Source organism: Pogona vitticeps, chromosome 5 (assembly GCF_051106095.1).
Source record: "Pogona vitticeps strain Pit_001003342236 chromosome 5, PviZW2.1, whole genome shotgun sequence".
Lineage (NCBI taxonomy): Eukaryota > Metazoa > Chordata > Lepidosauria > Squamata > Agamidae > Pogona > Pogona vitticeps.
In genome coordinates, this window is record NC_135787.1 from 135,206,794 (window position 1) to 135,229,436 (window position 22,643).

At 40.2% G+C, this 22,643-nt stretch overlaps 1 protein-coding gene across 7 annotated transcripts in view; it reads left to right on the forward strand.

The window, feature by feature from the left end:
• DOCK4 (dedicator of cytokinesis 4) overlaps nt 1–22,643 on the forward strand; it is a 312,022-nt gene that overhangs the window by 110,098 nt on the left and 179,281 nt on the right. For all 7 annotated transcript variants that reach the window (XM_020810435.3, XM_020810438.3, XM_020810440.3 and 4 more), the window contains exons 2-7: nt 10,780–10,863; nt 14,339–14,379; nt 15,410–15,465; nt 17,760–17,856; nt 18,644–18,792; nt 21,872–21,956. In XM_020810435.3, coding sequence (XP_020666094.1) covers nt 10,780–10,863; nt 14,339–14,379; nt 15,410–15,465; nt 17,760–17,856; nt 18,644–18,792; nt 21,872–21,956 — 512 coding nt within the window. The remainder of the gene's footprint in view (nt 1–10,779; nt 10,864–14,338; nt 14,380–15,409; nt 15,466–17,759; nt 17,857–18,643; nt 18,793–21,871; nt 21,957–22,643) is intronic.

The following is a 22,643-nucleotide window of genomic DNA, read 5'->3' on the forward strand; positions in this document are numbered from 1 at the left end:
TTGCCGAGTCTCCAAACCGAGTCTCCAAACAAAGAGTGAACCTTTTAAATGGAGATTTGTATTCTTCTCAGCATCCAGAGTAAAATTAGGAGTGTGATCAGGTAGCACTTTATCTTACATTTTGGACTGCTTTAGGAATGGGCTGGGTCACTCTCATTTTCTGGCAGCCACTTGGTTTACAGGCAACAGTAAACCAGCCCGACCCTTTTCTATGCTTACCTGCACATTTTTTTGGTTTTTAGAAGAACCAGCTGTTTTTTTGTTTTTCTTTTTTTTAAAAAAGGTCAGATAGGATCGCTCAGTTTCCATTTGGTTTTCAGCATGGGTGATCACCAGTATTGATACTGGCAGCTATTTTCCTCAACAATTCTATGCTATGTCACTTGGGTGTGAAACAAATGAAGTGATATTTTACTTACCTACAACTGAAAAAACAAAGAGTTTGATTTTCAGCTCCCCCCCACCGGAGAAGGTGACAGGAGAGGAGAATGAGGACATTTTTATTCCTCCTCCTTCTTTCTCTCCTCCTCCTCCTCCTCCTCCTTCATAATCTTGCACTGTTTCACTTTGGTGGCAATCCAATGATGTGAAATGTCACTTACCAATAAATAATAAAATAAAACCTAGTTCCCCCCCCCATGCCCCATGGAGGGGGTTACAAAAGAGGAGGGGGAGACAGAAGAGGAAGTGGATGGGCATCTCTTTTGTTATTTTTCCTTTTTTTGTCTTTGTCTCTTTACTTTCTCTTTACAATCTAGTGCTGTCTCACTTCAGTAGTAAGCCAATTCAGTGACATGTCACTTGTTAATAAATGGGAAAAAATGTTAGCTTTCTCACATTCCCAGTGGAGGAGAAGACAGGAGAGGATGTAGGGGTATGGAGGCTGAGAGGGAAGAATGGGCTAACTTGGGTTCCTTTTAGTTGCGGTGTGGCTTCTGTCTGCAAGAAATAATTTATTTTATTTATTTATTTATTTATTTATTTAATTTATATGCCGCCCACTCTACCCAAAGGTCCCTGGGCGGCTCACAACAATTAAAATTCAATGCAATAATTCTGAATCTCAGGCCTCACTTTCACGTTCAGCCTGATCCAGTCTAGAAAAACATCTGGTCTAGTCGCACCCTAACTTCTGTTAAATGGACCAGTTCTGTTTTGGAAAAGTGGTGTACTGTAAAGTAGTGATTTTTTTTAAAAAAATGCCAGAAGTTTGGGATAAAATAATGACTCGCAGGAAAACCTGGAAACAAGTGTCTGTTTCATACCTAGAGCAATATTCCTCAGAAGCACAGTGAACATATATAGAGTTCCACTGCAAACAGACACCATTTTATTTAAATTATTTTACCCTTTCTTTCTCCTTGAAGAGGATCCAAGGTGGCTAGTCCTCTTCAGATGACATAGCTGTGTATAAAAAAATTAATACATGTAGAAAGGGGAGTCTGATTGAGCAGCACAGATGCAGCTATCTGTCTGAACAGATTCAGTGTGTATAGAATCATAAAAAATGAAGTTGGAAGGAGTCTACAAGGCCATCAAGTCCAACCCGCTGCTCAATGCAAGAATGCACTCAAAGCATATCTGCCAGGTGATTATCTAAGATTATTCTTGAATGCCCTCCCGAGGTAACTGGTTCCACCGTCGTACTGCTCTAATGGAGCACTCTTACATGTAATAAGCGTGAAGACCCTGCTTTTTGCAGAGATTTCAGCCATTCATAGGATCTATTCAGATGACCAATTGAATGTGCATTGGTTGTTGATGCAGTTCTACTCCCTGTCTACACTTTTTCTTCGTGTATGTTGATACCCTCTGAAGATTGGTGCCTTTTTAAAAACAGCACAGTTGGAAACTTGTGTTTTGTGCAGTAGACAAGAAGCTAAACTACAAGTGACTCCCTCAGTGCATATCCTGAAATGCTTGGGAATACTTTGACGTCCCCTTTGCATTATATGTTTACAAGGATAAGCACTTTGTTCAGTGTTGTGGACTATTGGTGCATGTATGTGTGTGTATGCACACCCTTTTGTGCTTTAAAGAAGAACTCCTATATATTCCTTACTATTAATTAAAGCAGGGATTATATTGATGGGTAAAACCCAAACTGCAGGGGCGTGTATGTGTGGGTAGATCAGGGTGCGGGTAGATGCATGTTTATGTACAGACGGATGGCTAGATAGATTTAAGATTTATTCGGCCATTGGTGAAGTGTGTGGAGTCCACACACAAGGAGAGTAGCTCTGCTCATTCCATGGTTACCTGAAAGTGACTATCTGGAGAGACAGCGGCTGTTCTGTCCACCTGGACTTCCCAAATAAGACAGAACAGAGTTGGAATAGCAAGAGAGAGTGTTTGTGAAAAAACCTCAGTTTGATCTTGCAGATGCCTCTTTGTACCAAGATTGAACTAACAGTGCTGGATTCTTCTTTCTCTCATTCAATCGTGACATCTGTAGGTATTGTCTAGAAGTTTAATTCTATCTTAATCCCACTTCTCAGAGACTTTCCCAGTTAGGGGGAGTGAGAGACATAAAAGAGACATTATTAAAAGAAAAGGTTAAACTGAAAACATTGCAAAAATGTTTAATACTAAGATTGTCCACTTGAGATGCTGTTTATGCCTGGTAGCATGTCTTGAAGAGGAGGGACTAGTCTCATATGCTTTGATGTTGTGCGATAGCTGACACTCAAGAGCCAAATTAATATTGACAACAATGGGAAATCTTGTGTATTTTTAATTTTTTAGCAATCTGATTTTGCATGTGCATTTTAAATAGTAGAATATGAGTATGGATTATCTTTTTATATAGAAAAAGAAATTTCCATCTATTTGCTTACACCTTTGATTTTTGTGGTGTCAATTACTGCCCCCAAAAAATGAACAGCATTTTCTGCTACCTGTCTCAAGCTTGATAGCACTGATGCCATATAGAAAATAAAATCCACCATGACTGGATGTCAGATCTAGCCTATGAATGATTGACTGAATGTTGGCCAAACAGTTACAGAAAATGATTTTGCACATAATTTTTTTTTTTTTAAAAGAGGGGTGGAGAAGCCAATTATTTTTATTTGATCTTTGCTGTAATAGAGGGCAGATTTTATTTTAATCCCATAAATTTAAATCACTGAAGGGTGGATGAAAATCAATTTGATTTTTTTTAATTAAAAAATTCAATTTAAATTTAAAATATCAATTTTTAAAAAATCTTTGATTTTTATCCACCTTGCAGTCATTTAAATCAAATCCACACTGATGTAATATAACGTTGTTATCTGAACAATAAAGGGGAGTGTCTTAAATTGTTGTAGCAAATCATCAAAACGTACAGTGCAGCATTTATTATGTTGGATTTGGACTGGAATGTAGAAAAAAAAACACTGTGTGATCCTTTTCCCCCCTGCTGCATTTGAAAGTCAGCTAAGGCATAGAAGGATTAGGTATGCCTAGGAAGGCTTCATTAATTTTTATTAGGTCCAAAAGGCGTCTAGGCACTTGAGCCTTTAATTTTGTTCTTTTGAGGAAATGAAAACCCACATCCCTCTCTCTCTCTTTTTGGCTTGGACAGTTGCTATCAGGCATTCTCCCACAATGCATATGAGATTTGTCATCATGACTCATTTGTCTGAATGGAACAGTCTTCTGTAGTTCTGTTCTTTGAAAGGATAATTTAGTGTTTTGTCAGTAAAGAATCAGGTGCAAGGTTTACACTTGGGACAATGCACTGATATGTGCATTTGTGTGTAAGCTTGTGCTAGATCTTGTTGCTGTTTGTGTGTACATGTGCATACAAAAATTAAGAAGTGTGCTAAAAATACTAATATTTTCAAATTCAGATACTAATATTTTCAAATTTGCTGAACAGTATACATTCAATAACTGTATATTAGTCAAATGAAAAGTGCATAATGCATGGCTGAAGTTAAAGTATATCAGTGGGAGCAGTAAAATGAATTCAGTTGCTGTCCCCCACAAATACATCTCAGTCCTTACGGACAATGAACTATATCGGATTCTTTTCACATTTTCCATACCTTTTCTTCTTAACTTCTGTATTTCAAAAGGAGGCTAGGAACAGATGAAATACTTTATACTGAATCAGACAACTGGTCTCTTTATTTTAGCCCGTGGCAGCTTTGATTGGCAGATCTCTCCAGGGATCTGCCAATCAAAGATTTTCATTTCTGGATCTACATGGAAATGGAGGTGACTGAACCTGGATCCTGCATGCATAGCTTGCTCTCTTTTACAGAGCTGCAACCCATCAAAATGTATGTTCCGGTGTGTATGTCAAACACAGAGGAACTAAATTTGGGGTTGCTTAAAAATACACTACATTCAGAAATTCAAGGATCCTATCTCCCATCCTCTAGCCTGGGCAAAGGTTCTTCCTTTTATCACTGGGAGGAGTGCAATTTCTCCTGTAGTGTTATGCTGTAATCATTAACATAAGAACATACATGCATGAGTATCTTTAATGATGTGCAACTCCAGTGGCCTATATTTCAGGGTGTTGAGAGCACTGGAAACAGAGCCTCGTGGTGCAGTGGTTAAACTGCAGTATTGCAGCCAAAACTCTGCTTATGACCTGGGTTCAATTCCAGAAGCTGACTCTAGGTTCACTCAGCCTTCCATCCTTTCAAAGGCACTAAACTGAGTGAGTACCCAGCTTGCTGGGGGGCGGGCAATGTGTAGCCTGCATAATTAAATTGTAAACTGCCCAGGGAGTGCTTTAAGCACTATGGGGCAGTATATAAGCAGCACACTTTGCTTTTACTTTGTTTTGAAACCTTAAGCATTTAAACATTATGGAATGAGGTAGTGACTTTTGATGGAAATGGGAGATGATTTGGTATCTGCTGCAGTTGTGAGATCCATTGCCAAATTCCAGTAGGATCCAGTTACAAGGACAAAATTGCTTTTGTTAACAGAACCAGGAGAGAACCAAATGCAATAAAAGTCTTCCCCTACAACTTCCTTTACAGTCTCCAGATCTGGCTCTGGAGGAATGAGAAACCTTCTGGAAATGGTTCTAGAGAGATGTGGTGTTACAGGAATGATAGGAAGAAAGAGGTTTGTGTACTGCTAGCCAGCATCAGCTTGAAGAATGCTGAATGTCACCCTAAAAGATCAGAGTCCTTTCCAGGCATTTTGTGGAAGAGTTAATCTTGACTAGGGACCAGGCTACCTTTGCCTCCTCCATCCTGGTTCTCATGTACAGTGAATTAAATATGAACAGGAGAGTAGTTTTCACATATGGAACATTTCAGTATGGAGCCATGATTTCTCAGAGTTTCTGATTCTAGGAACAGCCTCCATGGCAAGACACCGCACTCTTACTCAGATTTAGCTCTCTATGCAAAAGAGCGAGGAGGGGGAAAGTAGATTGGTCCCTCTCCTTATAAATTAGGATTAACCTGTTTATTGATTCTCCAAATAGAGTTTACTTCTTTCCCTGCTGTTTTTGTTCACTTTCTCTCAAGGCTAAGCTGTAGACAGGCATCAGGTGAGACAGGCGCTGAAAGCTATTTGTTTCCATATCATGTTGACTCTCCAGTTACCTAACCTGAGGAAGAAAATCAGGATGCAGTTGAGGAATGTACCAAAAGACAATACAGTGGTGCCTCGACTTACAAACATCCCTACTTATGACAATTTCGAGTTAAGACCAGCTCCGGACGCAAATTTTGCTTCTACTTGTGACCGGAGCTTCCACTTATGAACAGAAAAAGGCATGGGGAAAAGGCAGGAGATTCAAATTTCTAACTGTAGGTGGTGACAAGGCTGCTTCTTTGTGGCTCTTTCACCCCAGCAGTTAGAGAGTGTGTGTCGTCATTGGAGGCTTGGGACTGCCTCCTTCTGTTTCTGAGAGTGTGTGTGTGTGTTCGCAGGGAAACTTAGGACTGCCTTATAAGGTAAGGTGCTCTTTTCTGCTTTTTAAAAACTGTTCTGGGTGTTTTTGCAGTGTGATTTTGAGCTGGGGGATTATGTTTCTGTGCTGTGATGGGTCTTGGGTTTTTTTTGTTTCCCCCCCCATTCTGATGGGTCTTGGGGGGTTGGTTGCTTTTGGGGGGTTTCCCCCATTTCCGATTGATCTTGGAGGTTTGTTTGTTTTTTGGCTTCCCCCATTTCTGATGGGTCTTGGGGGGTTTGGTTGCTTTTTGAGGGGGTTTCCCCATTTCCGATGGGTCCTGCATGCTTCCCTTGCTTTTTCCTTTGTTTTCTTTGCATTTCCGACCTACTCCCTTTATTCTCTGTGCATTTCCGATCTGCTCCATTTGTTTTCTGTGCATTTCCAATGGGTCTTGCATGCTTAATTGCTTTTCCTCCCCCCCTTCGGCCAGAAGGGATTAATCGTGATTCCAATGAGTCTTGCAGTGGTTTTAAAAAATCTTAGACTTCATGTGAACATAAGGAAAGTTGCTTCGTGATTGAAAGTATTTGTTTAAAGAAGATCCCCCAGTATGACTGAGTTATTATATTTCTTCCAGATATTACCCCTTAGGATGAGTTGTGTTCCAAATCAGATAATTAGGACTTTCCCTCAGATTTTCTTATAATGAGTTTTGGAAAACAGCACTTAGTTATGCATCTGGAAATTGCAAAGTGATATTCTGCAGCATCAGTTATTTTCTCAACATAAAGAAAATGCTTTTGTGGACTGAAAGAGATGCACGCTATGGAGGCATTAAACAACAAGACCTGGCACGCATTAAAGATGAATAAATTTTATTTTCTGAACTACTCTTTCCACCACAAGGCTTTTTGTTGGCTTTGTTGCAGCAAGTGGACAAGGCTGGAAATTAGGAAATTATGGAAATCTTGTTATTTTCCTCTGTTGCCAGATGAATTGTTTGTACTGATAAACGATTTATTTCAAGCAATATATCAGCATCTGTATATTTGTATTTCTGTATAGGTATATCTAGTATCTTCTTTTGCTTTTTGGCATGTGGACGGGTAAGAAACATCACAAGGTTCTTTCAACGACTGGAAGTGACTCTTGGTGCTCTTTATCTGTTCAGAAACTCCAACAGAGTTGAGCTGTTCAAGAGACATGTGTGCTGTTCAGTGACCTATTAGCCAGGGGTTTGAGAGCACTTGCCCGTGGGAGCCTGAGAAGTGGAGTTTTGAATGTTGGATCTTGAACTTAATTTCCTACATATGTTTCATGTTTGTCTCTTTCTAAGTCCAAGGAGCTTTTTTAAAAAAAAACTAAATCAAAGTTCCTACTTGGCCAGGGAAAAAGTAATACAGAAATGTGACAAGCCCTCTTACTCTGAAGTGATTATAATGTGGAGTTGCTGGTTACCTAAGTTAATAAGATTCAGACTTGGTAGAACAAGTATGTAGAGTCCAACCTTTCCCAGGTTGATAACCTTTGTGTGTGTTGGTCTAACAAATTCCATCAGCCACTGCGGTGTATAGTGGGCATTGTGGTCCCATTAGAGAGCACCAGAAATAATCATTCTTGTATGTGTTCCCTGTTTGTTTGTCCAAAGATCCAAGCCAAGCCATCTTGTTTTTGCAATTTGATATTAAAGATCCACTTTGAATTGGTCCTTCCTTAGGGCTTGATTATACAGGAATGGTACTCCATCATTAGAAGAGGTTGCAGGGATGAGATCTGAGAATGATTTTGTGACCGAGCAATCATACTTGCAAATGAAGTCTGTGCTTACTTCGTGATGACTGACAAATCACTTTTTTGGGGGAAGGATAAAATATGGGAGGTGTCCAATGCCCCTTCTGTGAGAATCACACATTTTTCAGTTATTAAAGAATTATCGCTTTTAATGATAGACTATCTCTAATGTATAGTTGAGATTTCAGTTGAAATGTATTCATATTATTACTAGCAGTGCCAGGAATGTCACTGCTGAAATCTAAAATACTGCTCCTGTGGCAAAAGTTCATATGGAATCATCTATAGGCACAGAAAGACATGTTTAAAATAACTGTTAACATGAAAAACCTAATGGCCTTGTTTATGCAGAGACTGGACAGATTTCAAGCTCCTCACTTCCGAGGAGTGTGTTTTGTAAAGATTTTTGTTTTCTTTGCCTTGATAATGGCAGAGAGAAAGTGCCTTCAGGATTAATGCTTAAGGGCACTGTTGACCCTTCGTGTTACCCTGCTTCCCCCCCCCCCCACTTCCCATTGTGGGACAAACTCACAAGCAATGTCTTTGAGAGAGAGCAGCTGGTCCTGTAAAGACAATTTATCATGTAGCTGGGACTCGAAAGATCGTTGCAGTTCCTTGATTGGACTGATAAACAATTCTCCAGGCACATCTGCAATTCCACAGCTGCTTCCTCCTTCTTGGAGTTTTGCTTTCTCAGCCAGTCTGATGGATTTCCTTTCATTCTGACTGCATCCATAGCTTTGTTTGTTGAACTTCTTCTCACTGCTACTGATTTTCTCATTTTTGGCCATTCTTTCCCTCGGGCTTATGGAGAATAGCAGAAACTGTGACTTCCTTGAGTTTATGGAGGATAATAGAATTTTAATGGCATTGTATTTGCTGACCAGCATCAAGATAAGCAGATTGCATGTATCTAAGTGAGTATCCCATCCCCTTCCAAATATCTCATTTGTGCTCACATGTACTCCAGTCCCCAAGAAAGGAGATGCCAAAGAGTGCAGTAACTATAAGACCATTGCTTTAATTTCCTGTGCAAGCAAAGGGATACTCCAGGTGTTGCAACAAAGTATAGGAACCAGTATAGGAAATGTTGGACATCTCTCATTCCTAGAGTCACCATAAGTTGGAGGAAACTCAGCATAACAACTCACATGTAAACAAAGCATGTGCACATCTGCATCTTTCCAATTGTTTCCCTTTGGTAAAGTGTTTTGTGACTAGGACTATAATTGAAATTGCAGTTCAATCACCACATTGGGTTTACTGTTATCTCCTAGAAACAATAATAAAACAAGTATTAATCAAGGGAATTGATGCAAAAGAGGAACCAGCAAAGCTTAGCTGAGAAAGGAAAGTCTTCCCCCTCTTGCAAAACACAGTAAGAGGGAGGGGTGAGCCTTCCTAGACAGGCTGTCCTTCCCCTGGCCTTCACCTCAGTATCATAGTCATGTGTTTTACATGCCTAAGACAGGGTTCTACTTGAAGGGATATCGGACAGTGGTCTTCTATTTGAAAAGAACCCTCTCTCTGAAGAGTTGCCCAGATTAAAGACTGTGAAAAGGACTGTGTCCATGAAAGCTTACCTTAATATAATAGAGTTTAAGGTGCCACATGTTTTCGTCTCTTTTTTTGTGTTTGTTTTGTTTTGTTTTGTTTCTTTGGATTTCGTCTGATATGTGAAGAGAAGAGACGAGGGGCCTTAAAGTTGTCTATCAAAAGTTATCTGTAGACAGCAGACTGAGCAGGCAGAGTTTCCAGCCACAATTTTCTCACTCTTATAAGAAGTACTTATGAGATGTACTTTTATTTAGATTTTTAAACTAGAAGAATTATTTCTAAATGAGCATATATAAGAACAACAATAAACAACAACATGCAATCAAGTCAGTTCTGACTTGGGGCAACACCTTCCAAGGTTTTTTTTAGTACTCAGAAGTGGTTTATGATTCCTTTTTTTAAAAAAAATGGGGGCACCCTGGGACTGTGCACCTTGCCCAAAGCCATACAGGCTGCACGGTGGGGAATTGAACTCCCACAGCATCTGGCTCTGTAGCCAGATACCTAATTCACGGAGCTTTTCATCCAGAATGAAGATATATAAAACAGACAAGCATATACAATGTTTGTGCAAATCCACATCTTCATTCCTATTTGTGGTGATAAAGGTCCCTCTGTTTTGTTCTCATGATGCAAAAATGGTCTATCTTTATCTCCAAATATAAGAGCAAGAAGAGGGATGAGCACAGTGGGAATAGAAGGGAACACCAGTTGTCAGTCAAGGCAACTTTATATCTTGTGGCAACCATGTTCTTTGCTCTGGCAGTGGGGTGCTCAAATGTTCCTTCTTGCGCTTATTGTGTCAAGCTACAACCTGGTTGCACAAGCTTTTATCAAATAGCCAACCAGAGAGCTGCTAACTGCCAGCTTATATATTATGTGGTTTTGAACTTCCTTCTTGAACGACTGTATATATATTTTTTGGTTTATTTTAGCATGACAAATTTCTAATTTTGTCTAAAAAGATGTTCATTAACCAACTTTTCTTACCTTGGGTAAAAATAAAAGGTGAAAGAGAAAATAATTACCGTATTTGCCGGTGCACATGGCGACCGGCTGTATAAGATGGACCCCCCAACAGGAGGAGGAGGAAGAGGAGAAACGAGCAGGTGGCAGGCGAGCAAGCGCACTGGCTCAGCAGCGAGAGGGCGAGGAAGAAGGCAAGAGGCTGAGGAGGAGGAGGAGGAAAAGGGAAACGGGCGGGTGGCAGGCGAGTGAGCGCGCTGGCTCAGCAGCAAGAGGGAGAGGAAGAAGGCAAGAGGCTGAGGAGGAGGAGGAGGAAAAGGGAAACGGGCGGGTGGCGGGAGGGTGAGCGCGCATTCAGTGCACCCAGCATACAAGGCGACCCCCCCACTTGGAGGCATGTTTTTTGGGCCCAAAAAGTCGTCTTGTACGCCGGCAAATATGGTACCAGCTATTCACAAATCATATAACTTGATATACAGCTTGAAGCATTTTGAGATTTGTTTTTAAATTCTGTACATTTAGCTGCCTTGCTTTTCCTTGCAATGTGAATGTGTAATAGCAAACATGTAGCTTGTTAAAAATGAGTAATTGGAATTTAATATCTCTTTCAGTAATTGCAAGTTTTCGAGGAGCAATCCCTCATGGCTTATCGCTGGAGATTGGAGACACTGTTCAAATACTAGAGAAATGTGATGGTAAGTGTTGACATTAGGACACCACCGGTAGGTGGGAAGGGAACTCAAGATTATCTCAGCTAATTACTCTGATGCAGGAACCGAATGTTTGCTCTCAAGGAGAGCTCATCTAATAAAAAACATCCGAGCAAACTTTGCTGCCATGAGCACAAAGGCTATTAAATTTAGAGATGCCTGTATAATGTGTAATAATGTGAAATAAAACATGTCATGTCCAAGATATCTCAAATAATGCCAAGACTGTCTAGATGCAATAGAAACAATATTATGGAGAAGTCATTAAGAATGTGGAAAACATTTAATTTATGTGGAGAAAGCAAAATCATTGAGAATACTTGTTGACAAGTATGTAAAGAAAATGTACGTATACCTTCCTCTAATGATTGGTGGAGCAAACTTGAACTGGAGAGACCTAAGTTCAAATCTTTACTAGATTACCCTTGGCTGGTTCTCAGTACAACATATACCCACATGGTGTTGGTGACCAAAATATGGATAAACAATGCACTACAAAATACGGATGCTTGTGGACATTTATGCCACCTTGAACTCCTGGAAGCTGAGCTATAAATGCAATAAAGTAATTTAAATAAACAGATGACTTTCCAGATGCTCATTTTAATGCAGATGCTGAAAGGGCATGCATTTATGACCTGTTGGCTTCTGTCTGATTTTTGAATTTAGTTATTGATCTGGAAAAGAGGATTACTTTCCTTCCTAGTGGATCCTTTTTCCTGTTGATGTACTCACTCTTGCATGCACACTGCAATGTCATAAGAGGGCTTGAGTATGTCAGGGAAGCTGAGCAATGACGTCAGGAGGTTACATCCTTTTATGAGTCTGGATTCCTAGCAGTCACCCAAGGCAGAATGGCCAAAACAGAGATCCCAGATTAAGATGCATCCATCTTCTTCAGGAATGAGTTGCCACATGAACATAAGAGAACTGTGATGGGGGTGGATGAATTCTTGAACAAGAGCTGCAGTAATGGAAGGTGACACTGGCAAAACACCTTTCATAGACAATGACAGGGGTGCTCAAGCCAATTCTTGTTAGTACTGCGCAGAAACCAGCAATGGTAAACCACTTCTGAATATTTTATATCCTATATGAAAACGCAGTGATGAGGTAATCCAAAGAGAGAGAGAGAATACTTCAAGGACAGATGCTGAAGAAATTGGAAGCATTTATTCCCTTGTCCAGAACCAGATCTGCTGCTAACCATAGGAGACTGGAACCAAAAAATTAAGAAATAAAAGTAGAACCAAATATCATCAGACAATTTAGCTTAGGAGTAAGAAATGAAGCAGGAGAGCAACTGATAGAATTCTCTGAAGCCAACAATTTGTTTATTACAAACATATGCTTCTGCCAACCTAACATACAATGGTATGCATGGCCGTCACTAGATGGTTGATACAGAAATGAAATAGATGCTGAAATCCTGTTCTGTAGGTTCAAGTGGACAAAAGTGATATCAGCCACAGATGCAAATTACCACTGATTAAAGGCAAACTGACACTAATGAAAGGCAATTTTATGGTGTTCATGACCCATGTACAACATGTTGAAGTCACGTGCACCCTAAAATTGCCAAGGAAGCCTTTAATCAGTGGTGATTTGGCACTGATAATGACATCATTCTATTTGCACACATAGAGCTGCACAGCAAGATCTCAGCTAGAGGATATATTTGGAAGTAGAAGATGGAGAAGCTCTGTTCTCTTTGGAAAAAATCAGTCAGGAGCAGACTGTGGTATGGACCATAAACTGTTAATTTCAAAAATTGGAATAAAGCTGAATATTAACACAACAATAGTGCCAATATATATATATATCCATAACATTCCAAAGAACTTAAAGTCCATGCAAAAAACAGATTTGCATCTGTTTATTATTCAAATTAGTTAAAAGAGAATAAAAGCCTTGATGGAAAACTGATGTGACTCTTAAAATTGTTTATGACAACTGAGAAGCAAAAGTAAAAGGTGGCAAAAATAGGTTCAGAATACTGTAGTAAATGCAGATTTTCAGCAACTTGCACAGAAGGGCAAAGAGACCTATTATAACAATAATTGCAAGAAGTAGAAAAGGGCAGCAGCAAAAAAAGCGAGAACCTGTCCACTTAACAAAAAAAAAATTAAGATTAGGATCAAGATTTTCTGATCAAAGAATAGGGAAACAATATACAGAAGAGGTGTACAGAAGAGCTTATAAGATAACAGATTCCTCCAGCTGATGAACCAATGATTTTCGAAAGTGAAATTAAAGCTGTTCTCAATGCACTTAAAAGAAATGAATCACCAGGAATGAATGAGATACCAAAAGAACTATTTCAAGGGAAATTAGGGAAACAATCAATCAAAATCCTATCAAGAATATGCCAGTAAATATGAGGGGGTAGCTTTCATATTGAAAATGATCAATATACATGCCTATGTCAAAGAAAGGAGACTGCCAGAGGTTGTAAAGACTTATTATTTTATAGCAAAGACATTCAGAATATGGGAGTGAGAAATGCCAAATGTTCAAGATGTATTTGGAAAAGAAAGAGGCACTAGTTATTATATTGTGAATATACATTGATTACTCAAGCATAGGAAATAATTTTAGAAGAAAATCCATTTGTGGTTTCTAGATAACAATAAAGTCGTTGACTGTTGGAATCGTGAAAAGCTATGGATCATTTTGAAAGAAATGGATAAGCCATGACATTGGATTTCCCTGTTGTGCAACCAGTACTCTGACCAAATGGCCTGAAAAAATATGGTTTCCCATTAGCAGTGATGCTCTGTCTGTTCAACCTCTATGCAGAACATATTACATGGAAAACTGGATTAGGTAAACAGTTCTTTGAGGAACCTATGTTCTATAAAAGCTGGCCCCTTAACAACTGATAGACTTGTTTCAAATCATAATATGATACTGTGTCTTTATATGTCTATCTGGCTGGATAGCTCAGTGATTTACGTATCTGGCTGTGGAGACAGGGTTAGTAGAAGAGCCAGCCTATGTAACCTTCATTTAATGTACCTTTCAAAGTAGTCAGCTGGCTTGAATCACATGGGTGTTTTTTTGGAAATAGTTTTTTTAGAAAATTAAATTCTGGATGTCTATGGCAAAGTACAAGTTAGTTGGTTCAATCACATAACCGAACATGTGATAAACTTTCCAGATGTTCCATCAGATCCTGTTGAGTTATATCTGAATATAAAGGATTGTCACAAATAGTAATTTACTTTGTAATGTTGAAAAGATGCAAAGGGGGGGGGGAAATCATCCTGAACACTGTTCTTCATTGATAGGTATTTTTGAAGAATATGAGCTTTATCAGTGCATAGTTTAGCATGTCTTACAGCAGAATCCTACAAATCTGCCTCTTTTTATTATTTGTTGAAATATATGTATCTGACTGTGAGAAATTTTGCTTTACAGATAAATACGAGTTTATATATAAATGTTCATTTCTCTACAGGCTGGTACAGAGGATTTGCCTTAAAAAATCCAAATCTCAAGGTAAAACTATTTCTACTTTTAAGTCAAAATCCATATGATACTGAAATAGATTTTAAAAATGTAAAGGTGCAGTGAACTGTCTTACAAGATAGAAGTTTCTCAGTATCATGACAAAACTTTAAAATGAACAAGGGAGTTGTAGCTTATAGTAGTAGCTGCACTTGGGGAGAAAATAAGAGACTTGTGAGAATATGGAGGCAAAAGCCTCTCCTTCATATATACTAAGTGGTCAGGATGGTGTGGAAATGTAGAAGCCTTGTGCAGCAATTAGCTGCAGCAGTTGCTACTGACTAGTGTTGCAACGTGTGAGGAGCTTGTAGTGCCACCTATTGGATTTTATCTCTCTATGGAGCTGGGGAAAGTGGATGGATTGGCAAGATTCAGCGTAGAGCAACAACAAGGGATAAGATGACTGGGGAAGGCTAGAAGTAGCTTTCTAGAAAAGGGACACTTTCTGAACACTGGCTCTCTTTCCTACTTTATAAAAACAGCTAAGGTGTAGATGACTGCACTGGTTACCCCAGTGCTCTGGCTAAATGTGCTTATTGGATGAGTCAGGGCAAGGATAAGAAAAGGAATGTGAGGTAAGGTACAAGGGAGAAGAAAGTTCAGGCTTTGTCCACAATGGGATTTGATGACACCCACCATTACTGAAGGTGGGGAAAATAAGCTATGGATGGCAGACAAAAGTTTTCTCAGTTGCTGTGCTTGCTTTGGAATCAGACTTTGAGTTTCTCTGGGAGCTCAATCTACATTTGGCATCAGGAAGCAAATTGCTAGGATTGAAAGAGAAATTTTAAATGCTTCTAAGATGGTGATTACTCAAACGTTGAGTGTCCCCTTCAGTTCCTGGAATTATTTCTGTGCTAACTTTCACGTAGTTCTCTCTGCTTTGGTCATAAATTATTCCATGTGTGTTTTCATAGGAACTGAGTGACATTCATATGCACATAATTCATTCATGATCTCTCCTTTTCTCTTTCTGTTCTTGGTGGTATGTTGCATTTATTGAACTACTTCTCTCTTTCAGGGCATCTTCCCATCCAACTATATTCACTTGAAAAATGCATGTGTTAAGAACAAAGGGTAGGTGAAGGTTGTGATCTCATACGTTTGAACAAAACTAGGTAGCTGGAGGAAAGAGTACTGGATGCTGGAAACCTTGTTGGAGGTGGATAAATCTAGTGAAACAATGAAGCTTGTGCCATCTTAAACGGTAGTGCAGATAGTGTATACCAGAGTGTGCTGTCATTTATCATAATTTCATCCATCCCTTTAATTGTTGAAAGTATTGGTAGTGCAGCATCACATCCCTCCTTCCCCCCCCCCCCGCATTAACCATGGTATTACCGTTAGAAATGGGTGTGTAAACACTGGGTTGCCTTAACCATGGTTAGGCAACCAGTGTAGTTCAGCACCATGGCTAGCTCTTAAAATGAAAAACTGTGTGAGAGATATTTAGAGCAGGGGTCCCCAACCTCCGGTCCATGGCTCGGTGCCAGTTTGTGGGCTGCCTTGAACTGGGCCGTGGACAGGGATCACCGCCCCCCACACGGGGGGGCGTGTCGAGCTTGCTGGTGGGTGTGTTGAGCTTGCACACATGTGCACAAGTGTGACACTCAAGTGTGTTACCTCAATCTCTGCACCCCCTTCCACCTTGATCAAAGAGATCTGGGGGTGGCAGTATTAAGCCTGGACTCCTCGCCTTCCCTGCAACCAGCGGCAGCTCAGCGCCTCGTGGCTGGGGGCCATGCAGTGTGACAGGAACCAGCAGCTGCAGCCAGGTTCACTCGGGCCGCCCCACCCAACCTGCCACTGGTTGCAGGGAAGGTGAGGAGTCCAGGCTTGTGACCACTGCCACCAGATCTCTTTGCTCAAGGTGGAAAGGGCAGCTGGTGGTCGTCCTACTAGTCCTGGCGAAGCCCGGGCCGGGAGCCTTCACCATCAGCCAGGAGCATGCCAGAGCCAGAGCAGAGGGCGACGACCTCGGAGGAGGAGAGTCTGACTGGGTGAAATACAGTTCCCATGGGCCATAGTGAGGCACGCAGACTCCATCTCCCAGCAGGCCTGGCAGTGTGCCCTCCTTTGCTGCTGGGCAATGGGGCATACACAGGATGGTGCCGGCCAGGGGCCGGCTTGTCCCCTGAGGGGGTGGGTGAGTCACTTCTGGGCGGAAAGGAAGCCCCCGGGGAGGGTAGGCGGCGTGGGGACCCTCGCTGGGCTCCTTTCCAGCGCTCCTCACCGTGCACTCCCCGAAGAGCGCGGCCTGGGGTGGCCCTGGCGAGGCAACGCTGGAGCTGGTGCACTCGCCCAAGAGGTGGGTGTGTCACGCACGAGCACAAGGGGTGTGTTGCGCATGCGCACAAGCTTGACACGCCCCCTCCACAAGTGTGCCCCCACCCCCAACTGGTCTGCGCAGGGAGCCAGCACCCGCCAACCAGTCCACAGTCTGAAAAAGGTTGGGGAACATTGATCTAGAGGAAGCAGAATATAGATGCTTGCTGGTTAGGAAGAGAAGCTGGGAGCTTGTGATCATCTGTCAGCTTTGATCAACAACCATAAAGCTGACATAGGATTCTCTATCTGCTGGTTTTCCTACACTAGTCTGAATTCAGTTTCCTTACTTAATTAATTATTAGTAATTAGCATGCTTTACCGGGGCCCCTAAATCTCATAATGGTTTGCAGTTGACCAATCCTGACACATTTGTTAGGGGAAAATTCATACCCATGCCTCCACCTCAGGAGAACTCTTACTGATATTTCCAAGTGGTAAGGTTGACAGAGTTGAATCTAGTAGAATGTTTGGTGCTCTGATGGACTGGGCCTTCACTGGCAGGGTGAGATGTCTGCCCCCAGTGCCAGAGCCTGGCATAGCATGATACTAGAAAGCATAGAGATTCAGCTGGTTCTAAAACCCTTAAGTCAGTGGTTCCCAACCTTGGGAAACCCAGTTGTTCTTGGACTGTAATTCCCAAAAGTCTTCACCACCAGCTGTGCTGGCTAGGGTTTCTGGGAGCTACAGCCCAAAAACACTTGGATTACTGAAGGTTGGGAACTACTACCATAAATGAACCTGCTGCTTTCAGGTGTGGTGGGGGATGCAGTCCTGCCCCCAGTGCTGATTCAGCTGTGCAAAGGATGGGGCAGTGCGCCATCTTGCCTCTTACTATGCACAACAAAATGTCTAGACACAGTCCTATCCTCACATAACATATAACAGTTCTGACGTCTTTATTGATTATTTCAAAAGCTAGAAAATGTCAAGCTGAATTATATTCTGTAATCCTAGCCAATGTGAATGCTTTTTTTTAAAAAAATGCTTAATAAACATAGTGTTGTTTAAACGTGTGCTTTTTACATATGTTATCCTTGTAACAGGCAGTTTGAAATGGTTGTTCCAACAGAAGACTCTGTCATCACAGAGATGACATCAACCTTAAGAGATTGGGGAACAATGTGGAAGCAGCTTTATGTGGTAAATATACTATATGACTGTGGTAGCTGCAGCTCTTGTTCTTTCACAATAAAGAAGTGAAGTCATTGTATTTACTTTTTAAAAATGAGTCTATTTTAATATATAGTCAAGTATGTATTCAATGAAGGATGTTAAAAGTTAAAGCTGCAACATTTGGTTGCTTTCTCACTCTGGCCCACTCAAATGGCACCACGTTCACAGGACAAGGTGGAAGAAGGAGTGCAGAGTGGTGGAGTAACTGTTAACATTCAGCATTTTCCAAGAAAGTTCCCAAATCTACATCCACCTAGCCAAGTTCTAATATTCCTAGCCATGAAAGAAAGAACTAGTAAAATACCCTGAAGACTGGACCAATCCTAAAAAATATTCCTTAAGCATCCTTCCCCCTTCAAAACACTAGTATGGAAGAGCTATAGTCATTCTCTATCATTAGAAGCTAGAGCTTCCAGTCTCAAACCTACACCTCTCAATCCTTCCCTTGATATTTTCCTTTTATTTATTTTATGTACAGTATCTCCTCCATTTCCAGTAGAAAATGATACTCTTAAGTTACTGTCAATAAAATATAAACAAAGATAGCCATGTTGACAAAAAACAAAATAAAACCTACCAACAAGCAATATACCTTTTTTTGAGGTCAACTAAAATTCGACAGAAGTGATCCAACTTTTGAGATCTTCACTTTTACTAATTCTGCATTTTAAAACAAATTCTGGAACCAGTGCAGCCGCAGTCATGAATTCCACTCCATGTGACAGTCTAAGAACTGGGCCTATGTATTTGACAGAGAAATGAAGGGGACCTCTTTCATCGACTGTGGCACATCATGAATGAAATCCTAGATCTGCGACGGCAGGTACTTGTGGGCCATCTCACCCATGATAGGATGAAGGATGTCAAACGGCACATTACGGCTCGCTTGGACTGGGGCAATGAGTGAGTAAGAGAGAAATGATAGAAAACCCTTTATTTACTTTGTTGCAGGTGTTTAAAAGGAAGCTAATTTATTTGACCTATGCACCACAGGTTGCACCATAAAGAGTAGAGAGCTTTTCTACACAGAACTTTAAGGAGATCCTGTCACAATTCTTGAAAATTTTGGAATTTTTATAGTCTTCTAGCTATCTTTAGAAAATAAATGAGAAGTATCCAGAAAGCCTCTTATCATACGAGGTATATTCCCTCACATGTAAGAGAATGTGTTTCATTTCCCCTAGTCTCCAAATGTTATGTCTTGACCTTCCTCTGATGCCAGCCCGGAGATCCTACAGGAGTACCTTTTCTTGGACAAACAAAAAGGTGTAGGCAAGAATGCCCTGTTATGGGAGCAAAATTCTACTCTTTGATCTTTGTGTCCTGCCCATTTTCTTCAGTTTTGGCTGCCTTCATACTTTACTCAGTAGAAAAGGATCCTTCGCAGGGTGTTCTGATCTCATGCTGCTTAGTATATGCATATTACAGTTGTTGGGGCTGATTGCATAGCTTGACCCCCCACCATATTGATGTTCTGTCAGGAGATTGTTGAAGAGTCTTGCCTCTGAGCTACCCACATAGCTTGAATATTTACATCGCTTGCCTAGCAGCTTCAGGTTCTTCCATGGGGCTCCAGTGAGTGTATGAAAATACTCTGTGTACTGCTGGTGTCTTGAAGAATATTGTATCTTTCCACAGGCAAATTTATTTTCCAAAATAAATCTCATTAGTCAGTTACTTTGGTTCTGCTGGTATGAGCTGAGATTTTTGCACCAGCGTTCACTTTTATTATGCCAATGGTTGAATCAGATCAGTTTCAGTCCAGTTGGCTGTCAAGATACTGGGGCAAGGGGGGGACCCACAGGCAGAAGGCAGTCAGAAACATGTGGTTTTTCATGCTCATCTGAATCAAATGGTGTGCCATTTTAAAATTTTTGCAGCAAACACTCATTTCGTTGGGCATGTGTGTTTGCTAAACCCATGCCATATCAAAGACTTTCACTTTCTTCTTACTAAATGCATAATATTGTCACTAGTTTGGGAAAATGAAACATTCATAAAGCAGTGTGTTGACGTTGAATGTGATCTGAATCTTGCCAGGTACAGCTCCTGCTGATCTTGATGGTACCTTGCAGAGTTTGAAAAGCAGAGAAGCTCATTGATATTCTAGACAATACAGCCTGCAGGGAGGAAAATAGACTCAGTGGGCTTCTTTAGTTCAGCATTACTTGGGAGAAAGATAGTGCAGATTTGAACATGCCAGCACTTGCATTCCAGATCAGACTTGCATTTCTACAATATGCTGATGGGATAAAAGTCTCTTCTGACTCATTTTTCAAAAGATGCCAAAGATTGGGGTCTTATTTGCTGCTTTCCTAGCATATGAATGGAGCAGACCCTAGAAAATAGGTTAAGAGGGCATATTTCTAGCTTGAAAGTTTGCAGTCTGTCAAAGAAAAGGCAAGCTCCTGTATCTACTTGGATCTTGCCCTGGCTGAACAGTTGGTCCTCCTGTCTCCGAGAACCTCTCAGTGCATAGATCTCAAAATCCTAGCAATGAAAATGTTAATCAAAACAAATAAGTAATAAATAATGGTGCATTCCTACAAGATACCCAAAATCTGCTCCTTGAGGGGTTCATCTCACTTTGTCTAATGACAAGACCAGTCAGGGTTATGTTCCTGTGTTCTTAGCATTTACCTGTGTCTTAATTGCCCTAGTGTGTTTTGGGAAGTGCCATAACAAACAAGGACATCTTGAGTCCTCTGCAGGCATAAGTTCAGTTCTTCTGAATTCTAAACTTTGGTGTTAAACAGTGTATTAGTTCAGGGAAATGTTAGGGATGCTTCTCTTTTAAACAGAAAAATCTGCACATGTTTGGTTCTTTCTCTTTTTTTGCATGAATGGTTTACCTACCATTTGTTTAGAAGTAAGGTAGCAGGCAGCTGTAGACATTGCAAGGAAAGCTTTAATGTACTACATCAGAGGAGCTGCTTATACAATTTAGAAATCAAAGATACTTAAAAAGTTTCCCTGCTTTGCAAGATTAAACAGGTGAGTTATTCATATTTATGCCATCTGGTGACATTTTTTACTCAGGCATTTGTTATAGCAGTTACTTAGAAAAGTAAGCCTGAATTAAAAAAAAAAAACTATTACATGCAGAGGGAGTTTTTGTTTGTTTTATTACCTGCCTTCTCAGTGTAACTTGACTGGGCTCTGAAGACGGTCATGCTTGATGGGAATTAGAATTGTTTGTCCCTTGTGCATGAGCAAATATAGCTTCCACTCAGTCACGAAGTTTATCCAAGCCTTATAGATAGATAGATAGATAGATAGATAGATAGATAGATAGATAGATAGATAGATAGATAGATAGATAGATAGATAGATAGATAGATAGATAGATAGATAGATAGATAGATAGATAGATAGATTGATTGATTGATTGATTGATTGATTGATTGATTGATTGATTGATTGATTGATTGATTGATTGATTGATTGATTGATTGATTGATTGATTGATTGATTGAAGATCGATCTTGAACTAAAGCTTGGATAAATTTTTCCTTGACCGAGTGGAAGCTGTATTTGCTAATTGCTCAAAAATTCCAATTTTTCTTTTTTAACTCTTACTTTCATCACCATTTTGTTCCCCACTACTTTTATGACACTTTTGTAACTTATTTCTCTATGTAAAATTGTATATCTATTAAATAAGTGTATCTGGTAGACTGAGAAATAATGGAGTGTACTTTTAAAGGTTTTAACAAGATAACAGATGAGAAGTACTACATTAATGGGAACAATCATAATTGTGTGCAATAATGCTGGTCTTGTCTTAAATTATACTCTGTAATGATGTGGATGATAATACATATTGCGTATTGATATGTATAGATACTTTTGAAGTATTTTGGTGCATACACAGAATGTGAAATTGGACCAAATTTGGCTTCTTCAAGATGCTTTTTGGAGATTGAACCCAGTGTACTCCAAAATCTTTTTCACTAACTAAGCTTATCATGTTTGCCCACAGACAACTGGGACTAGACTTGGTTCCAAGAAAGGAGTATGCAATGGTGGATCCAGAGGAAATAAGTATTACAGAATTGTATAGACTGGTAGGTATATAAGTCCTTTCTATTATGTTCCCCTTTCAAAATAGACAGAGATTTCCATGGAACTTATAGCAAGAACAAAGGGAACTACTACAGGTGCAACTCAGCTGTTAACTACAGTACAATAATCTGAGTTCAGATCACGGGAACCCGACCTCCTTTTTCTCTTCCAGATCTTCAGGGCATCCCTATACTAAAGTCATTCTTCTAGGCCAGTCTTAACTGCTGTTGTTGCTACAAGGCACAGAGAGGCTCAGAACGTTGCTCAAAAATGGCATCACAAAATAGAAACAAAACATTTGGTGTGCATTGGGATTTCTCAGTACATGTCCTGAATTTTCTTATTTACAGAGGAGAATCTCCTGGTTGCAAGGACTTCTGAGAAAGATTTTGGAGCCACAGGACTACAGCTATAATAGATTTAATATTTTCCCCTTAAGTCCCTGCATTTTTTGTGTGTGTTCCTCATGCTAATATTCCATAATGCCAATTCAAAATGAAATGTGTTGGGATTAATTGAGAGTTCTTTGCATTGACAGGATTTGCTCCAGTTTGAGTTAAATCTTAAAGTAAAACGGCTTCAACGGTAGCTGTATTCTTTTTGCAGGACAACCCATATACAAACATGCTGAATTTGCTCTCCTTTCTACATTATTCCTTATTATTTAATTTAATATTGTTATAGAAGTT